Source organism: Cupressus sempervirens, chromosome 1 (assembly GCF_028749045.1).
Source record: "Cupressus sempervirens isolate cs-2001-9-10 chromosome 1, ASM2874904v1, whole genome shotgun sequence".
NCBI classification, from domain to species: Eukaryota; Viridiplantae; Streptophyta; class Pinopsida; order Cupressales; family Cupressaceae; genus Cupressus; species Cupressus sempervirens.
In genome coordinates, this window is record NC_143118.1 from 563383949 (window position 1) to 563403770 (window position 19822).

Below are 19822 nucleotides of genomic sequence, written 5' to 3' on the forward strand. Positions count from 1 at the left end.
TTTTGACCCCCTCAATCCATAATATATTAAAGCCAAAGATCTCAAGAACCAACAAGAAACCTCTATCAACCTTATCATAAGCACACTTCATATCTAATTTTATCATCTTCTCAACTTTAGAGATCCTTATTGTGGGAATCATCTCACAGACAACTATTACACCCTCATAAATAGACCTTCCTGGAGAAAACCTACTTTGCTTTGTGTATATAACTGAGTCCAACACATTTTTTAATATGTTAACCACTACCTTGGATATGACCTTACAAATTGTGTTACACAAAGCAATTTCCTTAGAGTCTTCCCTAGAAACAACCTTTGCTTTCTTTGGGACCAAGGTGATGAAAGTTTTATTTAGATCATTAAGGACTCCTCAACTACCTCCCAAATGTCCCTTGCAAAGAGGTCCCAAAACTTGAGAAAAAAGCTTGGAAACCATATGGGCTTGGAGCTTTATCACGACCCAAACCAAAAAGATCTTTCTTTACCTCTTCCATTGAAACAAGATTAGTGAGCAGATTATTTTGAGCATTAGTTACACATATAAGAATTACCGAAAGAACTTGCTCTAAATCATCCTCTCCCCTTACCAATCTTCTATCCCTCTTGATAAAGGAATTGACGACTTCCCTATTAATTTGCTCCTTTCCATTTAATAATAACAAACATTGTAGATTCTTAAAAGTTTTCTCTAAAGATTTAAGGACTTTCTATCCTATTAACCCTATAGAGATTTTTTTTTTTTTCTTCTCAAATTGCAACTTCTCAAATTTGTGTGTTTTTTTGTACTTCGCATGATAAACAAAAAAGGTCAAATGTAGGTGTGATCAAAATGGAGACTAGAGTAGCATTTCCTTTTGCAGTATCTATTAACTTAAAAAATAATTAAAAGCTTGAATGAAGTTTTCTATGCAAATAGACGATCCATGTTGTAGCTAGTAATACATGTTTTCACTTAGTATTGCAATGTGCTTTGTTAAGATATAATTTACTCTTGTTAATGTCAATAGGCATTCTACAATGGTAGAATGGGGGAGTGAGATGGTGTGAGTGTGTTAATGTTAACTTTTATTCTTCTAGGTTAAATTTGACAACCATTTACGTGTCAAAAGTTTAAATCTTTTTATAAATAGAATATGCTTTTACAAATAATTTAATAAATAGAACATAAATTATCTGTTTAAATTATAATGCTTGTAGATATAAATCATCCATTTTTTAAGAAATTAAAATAAAAAGCTTAAATTAATAAAAAGTTAAATAAATAGAGATAAAGGAAATATAAATAATTTTAGATGTAGTAAATTAAATTATAATTATTTTGTAGTGGATATCTATCAGCATTTCTTTAGATAGATTTATTTAAGATATCTATACTAGTTAAATATTTGATATAGTGCATGTCTAGTTATGCTATTTAGTTTCCACCTCATGCCTAATAGAAGAGAGTAGGTATGCACGATAAATCAACTAGTGGTTTTTAATTTTAAAGAGCTAATTAGAAAATTATGAATAATGGGCATAGTGAAGTTTTCTTTTTGTTGTTGAACATTGACACAATGCACTGATCTAGTAAAGTTATGTTACTTAGTTCCCAACTCTTGATAACGAAAGCAATAGGCATGCATGATCAATCAACATGTGTTTTCAATATTTTAATGATGGTTGTTAGGAAAGTACAAACAATGTAAAACTCAATTGAATTATAGTCAATTGAATGTTTGTTACTTAAGAATGGTCTCAACATTTCAAATGAAAGGGTTCAATAGTCATTGCAATAGGGTAATTAACAATTTACTCATGCCAAACATGATCCAAATGGTAAGAGGCATAGAGATGATAACGTCTCTAAGTTTAACATTTTGAAGAGGCAAAGGATATTGAAACCATTAGAGACAATGACACAAAGCATTACATACAAGACTAACAATTGCATTCAAATGTTTAACAAAGGTTCACACCATAAATTAATGCATGGAGAACTAATTCTATAGGATAGGAGGCTCAATTTAGAATTTTTAAATGAATTAAATCGATAGATTCTCGAAAACATCTGTGTGGCCTCTTTATGTCAATGGTGTATGTTAAATTTACAATTCTCCAAAACATCTCTCTCTCTCTCTCTCTCTCTCTATCTCTGTGCACACGCGTGCCCCTCTATGTGCGTGCATGTGAAATGACAAGAATATCTTGCTTGAATATGGATGTTTGGTTGATTGATTGATATGAAATTTAGATGAGAAGTCTACTTTATAAAGTTGGAACATACAACTAGACAAGATTATGAAGCGCTTAAAGATTAAAAGGCATGTCAATTTCTTAGTGACCAAAGACTCCAAAATTAAATGTCGAGATAATATATGTGACAAACGACGACTAAAAGAAAATATAACCCAATACTTATATTGATCTAAAGAACTAGTTATATAAAATGTCTTATTCACAAAAATATTTATTACATATTAAATATCAAAATCTAAAATTGAAAGGCAAGAGCCTACAACACAACGGTAACTTGTGAGCCTCTCATGTGGGAGGTCTTGAGTTCAAATTCGCTTAACACATAAAAATTATAATTAATTATAATAAATAACAATAATTAATCTAAGCTTTAACTGTTTACCGATTAGGTAAAATAAAAAATAAAAATAAATCGAAAATCAAAAACATTAAACATAATATAAAGTTATTTTTATTTCTATAAATTGATAATTATATTACTCAACTTTTACACATGACAAAATTTATAAACTTACTTTTATAATTTTTCGAAATGGAATTCTAAATTCTTGTCTGTCTTTAAACTTGCATAATGCATGTGAAACAAAACTCACTTTATGAATAAATAGTTTCTTTCCAACTAAGAGTACCAAGGGATGTCATTCTAGGATTTGAATTAAAATAATCACTATCTTATTAGTATCTAATAAAATATAATTTATGACCAAGGACTATCTTATTAATATTTAATAAAATATAATTTATGACCAAGGACTATCTTTTAAATATTTAATAAAAATATATTTTATGACCAAGGATTAACAATGCCCTCTTACCAACAAATTCAAAATCGTTTTAGAAATTGTATTAAATGCTGAATTGACATTCGTATAATAAAAAGAGTTTTGAAAAAAAGAAGCAATCTTTACTCTGAAAACCATAAAAATTATTTAAGCAAGGTCTGCGATGTTTTAATGATGAAGACTATAATGAAGTAATCTTGTCACGTAAATATTTATATAATTAAAAATTTAGATCAGTATAGACTATTGGAACAATCCTTCATCATAAAAAGTAACGTCTATAAAAGGGGTAAATACTTTTCCCTTGCCAAGGTAAATCACCAGCTAAGCATTAATATGGGTTGAACATTATCCTCTGGCCTGTATGTTCATCATTAGTATATGACCCTAGACACTGGACAGAAACTATTAGTTAAAAGCCAATTACCAGGAATCTGCAAATCCAATCGTTGAAACAATGTTCTTCGATCTAAGTCCATGTCATGATTCCATTACTCATCATCAAGCAAGTCAATGATCCAAAAAGAAAGTAGCTGAAACACAAGCAAGATCAATGGTAACAAGGAAATACAAACAAATGCACATTGTTGGCAACTTTTTGTTTGCATGAGAAAATTCTGTGACCTGTCCAGCCATATTATCGATAGTATTACATTTCAATGTAACAATTTTCATGATGGGAAGATTTTTCAACTAATCTGCAAAACAATTGGAGTTTTCAGTAGAATATTTGACCTTTGGCCATTTAAGATTCAGTCCCCCATCTAGCAGAGTTATCAGTCTATTCAAGTAAACACAAAATATTTCTACTTATTAATATGTATACATTTGGGATGGCATTGCACCACCAGTATTGAACTCTTGTACATTTTACTGCCGAAGGCACTTAAATACCTGGATACGTTTTTATGAATGATACACATTTCAAGTTAATACAAATTTAGCAAAAATGGAACATCTAGAGAGGCATGCGGACAACTCCTCTTAATCCCCACTTCTATGAAATTTTATGGAGAAAACAACTGACTTGGGACTCATCTGAAGCGGAATGTATACTAACATGCTGCTGTTTCTTAGTTTAAAAATTAAAATTTAGGAAATTATGGCAAACTGGCACAGGCAACATCGCAATGTGGAAATTTCAAGAGAAGGACTTATCTATAATGATAAAATCAGCAATTTACAATGTAGAGAATCTACAAAAACAACTTGCCTCCAATTCTCTTTTAAGACTCTAGGGGCATTGAATAACTTATGATACACATTTTAGCCAATAAATCAATAATCGATTGAAAAACTCAGTCTATCTCCAACATAGAAAACACAGGAATGCCCTGGTCATTGATTCTCGTACATTTAACCTTAAGTTCTTCACCAACTCCAAAATTGGTCCTTCCTCCATCCTGCACATTTCAGAAAAATCAGATGGGACATGCATGAAATTTTGAAGCTTCAACTTCATCAGCTGCGAAGATTGCAAGGAAAAGATGAAAGTGGAAATCAGTGTCAACAAATTTTAAATGAACAGAACAATCAACAAAACAAAGGATTTCTCTGCATCTTGAGTGAAATACTTGACTCATGAATAGAAGCATTCAGTATGTTTTTACAAGCTTCTTTCCCCCTGATCATTAAGTTTCTAAGCTGAGAGATTGTGTGGCATTGCATTGTTTGCATTCGACAGCAGGCAGAGGAAACAGAATAAGTGGGGAATATCTAGAAAGCAACAAGAAAGGAAACATAAAGACCAGCTTAACTAGATAATGTCTGTGTGCCATGTTCAGGATTAAGGGGAACTGATGAAAATAATTTCATTTCTGATAACATATTTGGAGATATTGCATGACATGAATATCATACTGAAATATTTGGCAAATAAATTTACAGCAATGGTCAAGTAGAGTATTTCTTGATGGATAACAATAACCTTCTGATAATGTTGAGTTATTAATTTTCAATTCTTACCTATTATTAGTACGTTATAATTATATTCATATATTTCTGATGTTAAGCATATAACAAAATTGCATGTTGGTAAAAAACACTCTCTTCCCATGAAACTTTGAGCCACAATTTCCATTTAATGTCCTGGAAAAAATTGCAATGGTAATTTACTAATTTTAGTCCCAGGACAGAAGGTTTTATTTGTATTCGTTGATTCAAATGTATATCTGACTGCCACCTGTGTAGCTAACTACAAACATAGCTCCTACGAAAGAAACATACTCTTGTTTTCTACAGAAGAAAGCAAAACTATGCAAAGAAATAATGTGCATCCCTTCTATTAATGAAACCCCAACAAAAACCTTTGCATATTAACCGGGCAGAGCTTTATTTCGAGCTGAGACTTGTACTAATAATTCTTTCTTTTTGTTTCTTTTAGTTGAAGAATCTCTTCTCAAATTTTTATAAATGTATTACAGCTTTCTACCTCAACAACATGCAGGAAATGGTTATTTGTAGTGCAAGTGCATAAACATACAAGATACTGATATCATACAGAATTCTCATGAGCATTTCATCCAATATAATGTATCTAAAAAGTAAGAACAATGGCATTAGCATACAAAAGACTCCATGCATAAATTTCAAGGGCTTGTATGCTGGATATTACCTTGAACCGAAGCATTCCCTTGTCTCCATTAGCAAGCTGAACGACAAGGCCAAACGTGCGCATCTGCAGCACCCTAACTGTACAATTGTCTCCAACTAGAACTGGCTTCTCGTGCACTTCAATGCTCTCTGTTTCAACTGTATATGGAGTTTCACATGTCATTTTTTTGTCAGAGACAGCAACATCATGAAAGAATTCTGGTGGGACAGAAGCAGATGGAGCCGTTTCAACTAGAACTGGCTTCTCGTGCACTTGAATGCTGTCTGTTTCAACTGTATATGGAGTTTCACATGTAGTTTTTTTGTTGCAGCTAGCAACATTGCGAAAGAATTCTGATAAGGCAGAAGTAATTGATGGGGCAAAACTAGAATCATCTTCAACTGCAGACATCTTATTCCCTTTGCTGCTCTTTTGAGATCTTGATTTGGACACTTTCTTAGTTGGCTCTGTTTTTGATGCTCCGGTGACTTCTTGGGAGAACCTCTCTCTGTCATTTTCTAACATAACTTGTTTCTCATGCACTTCACTACTTCTCACTTCCACCTGTCGTCTTGATCTCTGTTTTTTCTTTGGTGAACTTGGTTGAGAATTTTTCTTTGCTTGCTTGCTTTCTGATGCCTGAACAGCCTCTTGGGGGTATCTTTTCTTGTCACATTCATCAGCACTGCGAATGACAACTGATGGTGAAGAATATAAAGAAATGTCACTTGTCTCCTGAACTCCATTTGTAGTTACAGGTACCATATTAATGTCAGATCTTTGAATTTCCTGAAGATCGTCACCTAGTGAAACAGATTCTAAATTGGAATATTGCTCTGACACATTATAACCCGATGAATTGGCAGTGCAAGAAGATCCATTCCCATGTGATAAGTTGGATTCTTTGATAACAATATTTTCTTGTGGCATGTTGGATTCTTTGATAGTAATATTCTGTTGTTCTGGCTTGCTTTTATGCGCAGTATCCTTTAGTGAGAGTTTTATGTTGCCCCTGACATCTCGCTCAATGCACTTCAATGTGAGTTGTTGCCCAAGAGACAAAACATCTGAAACTCGAGAGATCTGCAACATAGAAGCAGAATTTGAGAATTCAAATGTCACCTCAATATAAACCTAAATACACACTATTAAGGTCCATTGCCTGCAGGTGACTATTTATATTTGTTTCCTTTTTTATTTAAATATTATTAATGACAAAACTGTGACAGTGACAGCATAGAAAAGGTCATTCACATATAACTGCAATTTGATATTGAAACAAACAACCATAAGACTCCAACTTATGAATGAAAATGGTGACTGCATATAATTTAATATTCAGGCAGTCATCTGGGACTTCACTGTTGACTTCTAGTAACTGATCACAAGGCAAGCCATCAACAACTAAAGTATCAACAATTTCTGCCCTTAAATTGCTAAGAAGGTCCACAACCTAACTATCTGTATCTCAGGACAATAAACAGGTAAAACCTGTTCTGAATCAGCTTATAAATTGTTCAAGAAACCTATATGAAAAATCATCCAAGGAATTATTCATATATAAGTTTGCATAGAAAAAGGTCATTCATATATAAGTTTGCAGTTTAATATAGAAATGAACAACCATAAGAATCCAACTTATGAATGGAAATGGTGACTGCATATAATTTAATGTGCAGGCAGTCATCTGGGACTTCCACCCACGAAGTAGGATAAGTAGGAACGGATCTGCATTGATCCGATTTCGCCTTTAGAATAGTAGGGAAGCTATCTAACTACTAGTAATTATCACAAGGTAAGCCATCAACAACTAAAGTATCAACAATTTCTGCCCCTTAAATTGCTAAGAAGGTCCACAACATAGCTAAAAATTCTGTATATCAGGACAATAAACAGGCAAAACCTGTTCTGAATCAGTTTATGAGTTGTTCAAGAAACCTATATGAAAAATCATCCAAGGAAATCTTGAAATCATAGCAAAATTTTCCTGCAAAATGCATCCACAGATCTGTTCAAATTTTCAACAAGAAAATTTATCCTTTATCTACATGAAAATTTATTAAACCTGCAAATCCATCATGGGAAAATGCGTTACATCCCCAAAATCATACACAAACCTAGAAACTCCTTTGAAATGCTTACAAAACACACATATGCTTGAAGCACATCCAAAAAAAACAAAAAGAAGCATTTAATACAGGAACTTCCAATGTCAAATATCTGAAAATTTTCAGGACACATTCCCATCTGGTACACTGTCAAGTTTCAACTGACGAGCGTTTTTTTAGGTCTCAGCAGGAGTACCATTGCATGTTAACTAAAAACTTGAATCTTTCTTGCTCTTGTTGATAAAATGGTGCAACCCAAGGAGTCTAAAGTGAGATAGCAACAAAATGGTAAAATTGCTTGTGAAATGAGAACCAATTCAAGGTGTCAGATTGGCTAGTCATACATCAAAGTCTTGAGATTAATGTCAAGTGGGTTGTCTCCTCTAATGAATTGCCACTTCCTTTGACTAGGAAGGCCCTCTTACGTTGGTCATCTAACATGGGAAATAGAGAATCAATTTAAAATTATAGCGTTTTACTCTACGGAAAACCTACTTTGTGAAGCCTGGCCTATTTCAGGAGGTGGCATAGGTGCATATAAATACATGATCCTTTTGGAGGTCTAAAGAGAAATTTTCAAAGAGTACTATTTAGAGAGAGGAGCAGATCTAGACCAATACCTAGAGCAGGATATATTAAGGGTATTGGAGATTTTTATTAAAGAACAAGACCAGATAAAGTGCAGATTTTGATGTATATAAGTTGAGGAAACACGGTATCTTCCTGCAGAAAATTAGGTCAGACACAAGAGTCCATAATCTTGTTCCCAGCAAAGTAAGGCAACTGCAATCATATTAGATGACGTGGGTATTTATACTTTTCTCGTCTCTCTATTTTAAATGCCATAGATTCTGTATTTTAATCTTTTCCCATTATTTGTACACTTAAAACTGGTATCCTAGCGTTTATTGTTACTTTGCACCAATATTAGACTCATGGTATGCAGAGGAGAATAGCCTTTGATTAAATAAGTTGGACAACTTTTATGAATTTTGGAAATTCGATTGACTAAAGCTAGGTTTTAGAAATATCTTTGCAGAATTGCCTAATAAAATATACAACTCCATATTCTTATGTCATCTGTACTGATTCTCAATAAAAAAGGTGTTAAAAACAATCTCAAAAAGTTGAAAATTCTTAAAATTTTACTCATACAACTTTACAATTTTATAGTTATCCCATATTCTAACCTATTTTTGTATTCGCTAAACATTGACTGGTTATTGATAACTTGAATTAGAAAATTTGAGGTATTGATTTTTCTTCTAAATTGTTAAACTTAATAAACTTCAATTATTAATTTATTTAGTTTTTATTATTGTGCCTAGAAACATAACCTACAGTGGCAGCACAAGGTGAAGTGAAGTGGCGCGAGGGTGTTAAATAAATGACAAATAAAAAATTAAAAAAAATGAATAGTCACAACATTTCTAACCCAGAAGATTAAATAAGTAGCAAGTTGTGGCATTCAAAATAATTATCGCCAAGAGCAAAATAAAGTTGTAGTAGGGAGAGAATAAATTACAAATAGCAGAATAAATCAAATATTGCAAAATAAATTACTGATAGTTACTGAGACCACAAATTATATTTTTTTACATTAAATGTTTTCTATGGTTGTTTTCTAAAATATTTGAAGTGCTTTTCGAATCTGTAATTAATTCCTCTCGACTGAAAGGTGTTATTTAGTTTTTAAAAATTAAAAATGTCAATTTATCTATTTTTTCATGTACAGTTAAAATTTACAATCAAAAGTAAGTAGTTATAGAATGTAAAAAATATAACTATTGCTTAACAAAGCAGTCAAAATATAATTGAAATCAATTTAAATTAACTTACTTGTGTATGACTTCCATAAATATAAATTTTCAAATATCTAAGTTTTTAGTCAATAAATTTTCATTTTAATTTTACTTTTTTAAATTGGACAACTATTAGCTAATTATTTTCTATGTACAATCAAAATACATCCGAAAGACAAAAACTTCCATAATGTCTCATTTAAGAACTTTACAAAGTAAAAAATTGCACAGATTCAAAATTGATAGTTATATTTATAATTAATCTGGAAATGATTTCATGCTTCTAATGTAGAGGGCCAATTTAAGAGCAAAGTGTATTACCAAGATTTAGGTATCTTAATTCTTTACCATATTTGTATTGAGTTATAATATGATCCAAAACATACATAGCAAGACTGGACTATTCTTATGAAACAGTTGGTTGTTGTTACTGATAATATAGGGAAACCTTTTTAAAATGTATAAAATAATCAAGAATTTTAAATAATATGGTAATACTAATTGATTCGTAAATTATAGTCAGTTACATAAATTATTATAATAATAATAAATCAACTAAATTTTTAATATATCTAAACATTGAATTTTTAATATATTTAAATCTTGTAAGCATGCATATGCTCTATTCGAAAATTGAAATTGAAATCTTTTATGTATTTGATTTGAATTATTTATACATTTAATTTGAAGGATACGTTGCCAAAACATAAATTTTGAAAATGAAGAGAAACAAAGAAACCTCAAAGAGAACATGCTTGATATTTTATGAGACAACAATATGAACAAATGGCAAATGCACAAAGAGAGGAAATCAGAAGTCTTGAAAAATGAAATGAAATAAGAGAACAACAAAGAGAATATGCTCAAAATTATATGAGACAATGTAAACATATTAAAAAATTATATTCATAAAAAGACCGATAGCCTGTAGCATTGCAAGTAAAGGAGGTAGTGCTAATCTGGTGCACGGTCAAAATGACAAATTAGATGTTGAATAATTACTTTCTAAGGATGCAGAGGCCATGTAAACATCTAATTTGTGGTAGAAGCTGTTGTTGTGAATGGAGCTTTAGAATATATTCAAAATATTCAAATATAATGTACAAACTTGAAGTGCCCCGCCAAATCTTCCAAAATATGTCATTGGTGAATTTAATCTTTTAACAAGATTAGTTTTGGCACTAACAATCCACGAATAACAAGTGATTGACTCTTGCCAAGGCAACAATTTGTATTGGACAAAGAGAAAGGAAACAACTAATATGTGCTGCTATATCATGTTTTTGAGTCTTTGGATGGACATAGAATTCTACCACCATTTTCATATGATCATGATAATAAAAAGAAGATAGTAAAGCAACTTAGAAAAAGAAAAGTGTTGATGGGTGCTTATGACCACACCAACACAAAATAAAGTGCTAACAGACAATCTATCCTCTATTGAACGAAGACCCCTCATATACTAAGATCGTATAGATTATAGAAGTCATTGCAAGGTTCCTACTACAAGCATGCGACTTCATGGTGTATATGAGCTGGTTTGGTTTGATGTATGTTGACAATCCAAGGAGACTTACGTAATTGTTTTTCAAGGTGACTTTAATAGTTCTAGCTTTAGGAGCTATTTGGGTGATTTAAAAATGAAGGATATTTTCTAAATGTTCCCCAAAAAATGTACTAAAAGTCTAGATGGTAATATTGAGAAGTCCTATTCTAATACTAAGAACTCAAAAGATAATGATTGCTTAGGTGAGATCTACCACACTTTGCTTCACTAAATTAACTACACAAAGGAGATGCAATCTTCAAAGATTGTGCAAGAAGTTTCCATACCACAATTAAACACCATCATAAGAGCAATGCATGTTCAATGGTCAAAGCTAAGCATCTGCATTAAGGTCTTAAATCAACCTTCCACTACGCATAGAATTCATCTAATTGCAAAAGGTATTGTTAAAGTTGTAGCTTCAGTTGGATTAATTCGATCGGAGATACATTGTTGTTATTGGTAAATCATCATTTCCTATATATACTTATTCATGTAATAATAATAATAATAATAATATATATATATATATATATATATATAATACACACACACATATATATTATACAAATTATTATTATTAAATATATTAATTAAATGATGATTAAACCTTAGAGACATGTCTCCTCTCATATTTATATGAGATCCAAATCTGCATTTGGAACACATCAATTACATTGGCAATGTTAGTACATTTGCAGAAAATGATCCATGTTGCTCAACATGGTATCAAAACAAGGCTGCAAATGGAGAATAAGAGAAAATCAAAGACATCTGAACTATTGATTGACTAAGAAAATACCGATTGACTAAGAAAATCTTTACTATGGCCTCAAGTGAGATGGGTAGTTTAGATGAATCAATTAGTAAGGAATTCCCTAGCACGTTGAAATTGATGAAAGCCCTATAGCTTTTGGCAGTGACATGAAGTATCTACAGCAAAAGTCAATACAAGTAGTTGTCATTGATCAAAAGTCTAGGATAGAGCAAAGCAAGACTAGTACCATTGAAATCGTGGGTGTCGTTCCTAACAAAGAGGCTCTGACGAATATCTTCTAGTCTTGTGATTAGATTTGGACTCTTGTTTGGCTGATCGTTAAATGACCCAATAAGAGTATGGTAGATCAGATCACAATATTGTAAAGCTGCATGCGATAATTAAGGGAAGGTGGAATAAATTATTAAGAGGAGACAGTGATATGTCAAGTAAGACAAATTGTTGGCAGTCAACAATCCAGTTGTATTGGACTGCATATTAACACATTGCAATGAATAAATGATAATAGTTTCCACACTATGTGATGAATATAATAGAACCACTTCAGTACTCTCCTTTGAAAATAAAAAATTCAATTTCACCACCGTATGACACGAAACTAGAGCTTCAAATGATATATCCATGAGTATTACAAAGGCTATGTTAGAATCGTACGCTACGCATCAATAAGCAAATAAAGAAAGACATAAAATTAAAGAAAAGGTGACTCTCATGGGATTGACCTATTATCAAGGAAGGTAAACATTTAACACAATCTCATTTAGAAACTCCACCTCCAAGTGGACTTCATTGAAAAGAATCAAATCAAAATGCACACCCCTGTGAAAAATTTGTGGGCCAAACAAGCTTGGAGGGATCCATGGGCTGAATGGGAAATGAATCAATGAGTATTACATAAATACCTCCGAGTGGAGTGTCTCATATGGATGGGAATGAAATGGGTGGGCCATCTACTTTGGACGCCTTATGTATTTTATATTTCTTAGGGCCCCATTTTGGGGTGTAGCCATGAATACTTGAAATAAGGCAAACTGAAGACTATTCACGCCACCTTTAAAAGATGGGAGATTATCAAATAAGAAGGAAAAATGAATACCAATTGCAATAGAATCAACTAAAGTTAAAAAGGGAGATTCATACTGACTTGTCGGGTGTGAGACCCAAGTAAATACACTTAAGCTACCAATTACATTAAAATGAGCACATAAGATCCGACGAAGGACTGCAGAAGAATGTCACACAATGGGATGGATAGACATTGTCTATGCTCAAATTAAGACTATATGTCCCACTGGATGCAAGGTCAGTGAGTTCCAATTACAAAATACTTGAGATTTGAGGTTTGATGTCTTCTTTCCAACCTAGATGCACATAGATTCAATGCAATATAGGAGCAGTGTTTGAATGTGTATTCAATATTAATGAGAAAATCAGTCTCAATACTATTGCATACCAGATAGGATATTGTTGGATTAATTGATAAAGTGTGAATGCCACTAAAATAATGATCCACTGAGCCATGTAGAAACTCAAGAAAATTCAAACCTCTCGTGTATCATTATAATGACATTGGGATAAATACAGGAGTTGGATTCCTATCTGTGTGGAACATCTTGTCTTGGTATCTAGCTTGGTAATATCGAAATCCTCAACCTACAAATTTAAAGATCCTGATGAAAACCATAATCAACATCCTACCCATCGAATGAAATGAAACAGGACAAAGAAGCAATCTATCTCATTTAGATGGAAGAAAATAGATTACAAAATATAATGGGCATATATGACTTACTTAAGAATCTATCAATGCCTCAGTAACAATGCACCAAGACATGGTGAAGAAATGGCGATTGTAGAATTGAAGTCTACTGCATATTCTTTTAGCCAATATATGTAAATCAAGTCATTGGTAGGATTAAAGAAGAGGCTCACACATAGCAAAGTTAAATTATCTACCTCTTGGCTGATCTAAAATCCAAAGCGGTCTTAAGCTGATAAATGCCTCAATTCCATTGATCTTATTTAAAGGTAAGTATTGAGGTAAGTCAATTGTGTTAATTAATTTGTGTTTGCAAAATGGTAATGATTTATTATTTATATATGTATTAACATATAAATATTATTGAAAGTTTAAATATATATACACATGTATTTATCTATGTATAATTACATTTAATGATATTTGATAAGTTGATATAATGATTGTGAGATCTAATATGGGAGTATGAAAAATTAAGTTCTTACTTCTATTATTGAAAATATAATAAAAATACTATAATCATTTATGTTATTGTTAGTAATAGGCAGCGTTAAATTTCTAATAGCCAAATTAAAATTCTTATTTGTATTTTTATACTATTGGAATTCTTTAGAATAACTAGGGGGTGAATCAGTTATCCAAGGTCTGGATGTACAAATAATACTTTTCATAGCTTAGTGAACCCATATCCATAAAACATTTTCATCATGCATGCATCCATTAGTTTATGCAACCACTCAAATTTGTAGGTTGCTATGAAATCAATTTGTAGAAATGTAAACATGAAACATTATAAATTCAATAACACATTTGACACAATGATTTAACATGGAAACCCAATTTGGGAAAAACCACCAGTAACATGCTACTCTTTCTCACTCTTCTGAAGTGACGCCTTATGAAAGGCCAATCCTGTTAAAGGTTACAATGCACATTGTTATATGTGACCTATTTAAACGATTTCAATCACCCTATTAGGAGTGAGCCTTGTTAGAGGACTTTAGATCATTCACTTGGAATGTCACTTGGATAAAGGATTTACAAATGACTATTAGGTCAACCCTAATCAAAAGGATTTACCCTAGACTGATATAATGATTAGAGAGTAACAGTAAGGTTTGCTCTGATAACAACTTACAACACACTTGCAGATTACAGACCTCTGTTTCAGTCCTCCATTCTGCTTGGCTTTCATACACTTTAGCTCTGATAGCTTGTTCACCCTTCAAGCATTCATACCCTTAAGCCTTCTTGCTTTGCTTGCCAATGCAATCTCTTCTCTTAGGTCACTAAATAAAGCAATACCCTAGATCCTTGTCTTCCTTAGGTTCTCACACATAACAACCCTTGCTTCTGACTTGCCATATCTATAAATAGAGAATTAAGATCTTTTTTCGTTCATCCTCCATCGTCCATTTTAGGGTTATGTTAGATTATGTAGGATTCAATGAATCTACCCCTCATTTCATTTCATTCCCTTCTAGAAACTTCTCTTTCAATTCTCTTTGAATTCACCCTTAAAACGGTTCACCATGGATTATGTGCCACCAGCTCATCAACCTTATCTTCCACATGGTTCACACAATCCAAGAAATCAAACTTGTTGGCTCAGATTCATCGAATTCTTGATCTTTCTCATAATACTAATGCTTGGCATTAACTAGCTTCTGATGGTTGGCACATATTGTGTTGCTCGGCATCCACTTCAAAACACTCGACACGAACTAAAGTTTATTGGTGCTCGACATCAACTAAACTTTACTCAGCTTACACTGAAATTGACTTTGCTTGGCTCTAACTAATTTTCTGCTTGGCTTGTACTAACTTTGCTTGGCACCTACTGTCCACTCGATCAAGCTTGGTAGACAAACTTCGTTTAACTTGTTCTTCTATACTTACTCAGTGTAACCAACCTTTACAACCTTAAGTAGATTGTCCATGCACTATAATATCACTGTCTAAACTAATTCTTGTACTCATTTTCATATTATAACTCAACCTTTCCTCTAGGTGCTATTATTACCTCATTTGATCGAATCCTCTTCATTAATCAAATAAATGATAGTACTTTACTCATATAAGCAATTGTCTTACCAACAACTAGCAAGTTTGACATCAGTAACAAAACAATAATTGAAACACATTTATCATACTTATATCAATTTGTTTTCAACAATCTCCCTCTTTGGCATTGATGGCAAACCAAACTGACCAGACTTAATCAGTAAGACCAACAAAATACCAAAAAAGAAAATAATTCCTTGTAATGAAATCTCTCCATCTATTAGCAACTTCCATCTTCTAAATAGGTTGCAAAATTATGTTTTGATCAACAGACAATCAATCAACTCATCCTTATGACCTCTTTTTTATCACTTCTTATATCTCCCTCAACATTATCTCCCTCTTACTAGGTAGATGTAATCAGCAGGTACACTTGCACACTTTCTCCCTTCGAGTAGATATTCAATAGTTTTGTATCTTCTATATCTAGATTTCTCCCTCTATGATTTCCTGATCTCAGTGCACTTTTCTTGACAACCAATCTATTTCTCCCTCTTTGACAACAATGCCAAAGACGAGTCATCTCCGTATGTAGATATGAATATTTTTCAGTTTTTTGTCACATTGCTTGTGACTGATTTATAGCTCCAACTCTTTGATTACTTTAGGCAGCTCCTAAAGTAAGATCCACTACATCAATCTCTAACATATGTCAATCAACTTGTTTGTTGCAGGACACTCCTCATGCTTCTTAGATAGCGTTGGATAGGAGTATCACCCTTAGTTTACCTCTTAGATACTGATGACCATCCTTAGGTAATGCTTTTGTGAAGATATCAACTATTCGCTCTTTTGTGTTAACATATTCCATCTTCACCTCTTTATCTTGAACTAATTCTCTCAAGTAATGATATTTGATTGCAATGTGCTTTGTCTTTGTATGCATCACAGGATCCTTTGATATATTTATAGCATTTGTATTATCACAATAAAGTATCATAGGTTCAGTGATTTCCTCCTTCATACCTTTGAGTAGTTGTTTGATCCATACAATGTACAATTTATTGCATCAGCAACATATTCAGCTTCAGTAGTAGATTGCGAAATGCAGTTTTGTTTCTTGCTAGTCCATGTGACCAGCCTTTTGCCTAAGAAAAATGCTCCTCCATTGGTGCACTTTCTGTCATCAACATTTCTAGCCCAATCAGCATCAGTATAGGCTTTCAATTCAAATTTCTCATTCTTCTTCTAGTATAGACCACAGTCATCAAGTGATTCTCCTTGGGATTAGTAGAGAATCTTGCAACTATCCCTATAGATAATGCAATATCAAGTCTGTTGTGTACTACATATTGCAATTTGTCAGTTATAAATTTGTATAATGTTTGATTCACCTCAACTGAATCATCATTCTTTGACAATTTATGTCCTGTCAGCATAGGTGTACTTACCGGTTTGGAATCTTTCAATCCAAAAGTTTTCAATATCTCCTTCACATACTTTGACTGAGTGATGTATATACTATATTTCATCTGACGTACTTGCAAACCCACAAAGAACTTGATCCCTCCAAACATAGACATCTCAAATTCTTGCTTCATTTCATTTGCAAAAGCCTTACATAAAGTATATTGACCTCCAAATATGATATCACCAACAAAAATTTCACATAACAAAATACCTTTGTCGTTCTCTGTCTTCAAGTATAGATTGTTGTTATCATCAGTCCTCTCAAATCCAATCTTCACTAGATAATTATGTAGTCTCTCATACCATGCTCTTGGTGCTTGTTTCAAACCATATAAAGCTTTGTGTAGTCTACATACCATATTTTTGTTATTAACATCAACAAATCCTTCTAATTGTTCTATATAAACCTCTTCCTCAAATATATCATTCATAATTGCAAACTTAACATCCATTTGATAAACTTTGAAACCTTTGTATGCAGAGTAGGCAAGTAGGGTTCTTACTCCTTCCAATCTTGCAACAGGGGTGAATGTCTTTCCATAGTCTATCCCTTCTTGTGCATATCCTTTACAAACTAATATTGTTTTGTTTCTTGTGACTTCGCCATTTTCATCTAATTTGTTTCTATATACTCACTTGGTACCAATCACATTTTTGTCTTCTAGTCTAGGAACAAGAATCCATGTTTTATTTTTCTTAATTTGTTCAAATCTCTTCTTCCATGGTTTTACTCCAGTCCACATCTTCTAAGGCATCTTTCACTATTTTAAGTTATTGCATGCTTAGGAAACATGTATCATTTCTCAACTTGTTCCTTGTCATAGGTTTACCATCGTTATCTCCAATTTTTTGTGCAACAGAATGATATCTCTTGACATACTTAGACAATCTTGGTTCAGCTCTAGCTTCTACATTTAGTCTCTCAACTTCTAAATCACTATGTACCTCTCTGTCAGGTAGTCCAACATCTCTTTCATGTACATTAATTTCAAAATCAGAATATGCCTCAACTTCATTCTATAACTCGGCAATTGAGTGTAGCTCGGTTCCTGAATGCAACTCGGCATTCATAGGGATGTAAGGTTGAGTTTGAGAACAAAATTTCTAAAATATATGATACTGATGGAAAAGTGATTGGAAAAGGTGATCAAACTAGAGGTAATTTATTCTACCTTGATATAGATGATGCTACTTGTTTAGTTGTAGAATTTCATGATGTGTGGCTATGGCACAAGAGGTTATGTCATGTTAATTTTGATAACTTGGTTAGTATCAGTAACATGAGAAGAGTCAAAGGTTTGCCTAAATTGAAGAAGCCTGACAATATAGTTTGCAAACAATGTTAGATAGACAAAATGACAAAGTCAAATTTAAGGAGCAAGACTCATACCTCAAAAGAAATATTAGAAATTGTTCATACTGACTTGTGTGGACCAATTGAAGTGCAAAACTACAAAGGAGATAAGTACATTATACTTGTTGTCAATTTGCAATTTAATCTACAACATCTTCATCAGTAGGCATACCTTCATAAAAGTATACAAATGATTTGTATTCTTCTGGTTCTTTCATAGGTTCAACCTCATATACTTCTATATATTCATCAAATTTCACATTTGCACTTTCCACAACTTTGTTAGTGTTAGTATTTAAGCACTTATAAGCTTTACTTCTTGTGGAATAACCAAGAAATATTCCTTCTTCACTTTTTGCATCTAGTTTACCATCTCTAAAATCTTTGAGAATATAACATTTGCTTCCAAATACCTTAAAATATTTTACATTCAGTGAGTATCCATACCATAGTTCAAAGGGTGTTGAATGAGTACCTTTCTTGACTTGTACAAGATCCAAGATATAGAGAGTTGTATTTACAGCTTCTCTCCAATATTTTGAAGCAACATTTTCTCCATCATGAGTGTCCTAGCACAGTTCATTATAGACCTGATCCTCCTTTTAGCAATTCCATTTTGTGGAGGGGTTCCAAGAGCAAATGTTTGTCTTTTGATTCTTTTGTTATTAGAAAACACCTAAAACTCATTCGATGTAAATTCTCCTCCTTTGTCAGATCTCAAACATTTCAGACTTTTATAGGGTTCCTTTTCAACTCTTGCCAGGGACCACTTAAACATTTGGAAAGCATCAAATTTCCATTTCAGAACATAACAGTCATCATTCTAGAATAATCATCAACAAGCAGCATAATGTACTTATCTCCTTTGTAGTTTTGCACTTCGATTGGTCCACACAAGTCAATATGAACAATCTCTAATATTTATTTTAACGTATGAGTCTTGCTCTTTAAACTTTACTTTGTCATTTTGCCTATCTGACATTGTTTGCAAATTATATTGTCAAGCTTCTTCAACTTAGGCAAACCTCTAACTCTTCTCATATTACTAATACTAACCAAGTTATCAAAATTAACATGACATAACCTCTTGTGCCACAGCCACACATCATGAAATTCTACAACTAAACAAGTAGCATCCTCTATATCAAGGTAGAATAAATTACCTCTAGTTTGATCACCTTTTCCAATCACTTTTCCATCAGTATCATATATTTTAGCAATTTTGTTCTCAAACTCAACCTTACATCCCAAATTATTTAGTTGTGACACACTCAACAAATTATAGTTAAGTCCTTCAACATAGTAAGCATTGTCACATGAAATATTTTCTGTGAGCTTGATAGAACCTTTTCCTTTTATCAAACATGGTGCATCATTACCAAACC

General features: G+C 32.6%; 1 protein-coding gene across 1 annotated transcript in view; it reads right to left on the reverse strand.

The window, feature by feature from the left end:
- Window positions 1-3813: 3813 nt before the first annotated feature.
- Window positions 3814-19822, reverse strand: part of LOC149578676 (polyribonucleotide nucleotidyltransferase) — a 273752-nt gene continuing 257743 nt past the window's right edge. The window contains exons 18-19 of the mRNA XM_089831043.1: window positions 5638-6699; window positions 3814-4426 (exon numbers count right to left, since the gene is read on the reverse strand). Coding sequence (XP_089687169.1) covers window positions 4322-4426; window positions 5638-6699 — 1167 coding nt within the window. The 3' untranslated portion in view covers window positions 3814-4321. The remainder of the gene's footprint in view (window positions 4427-5637; window positions 6700-19822) is intronic.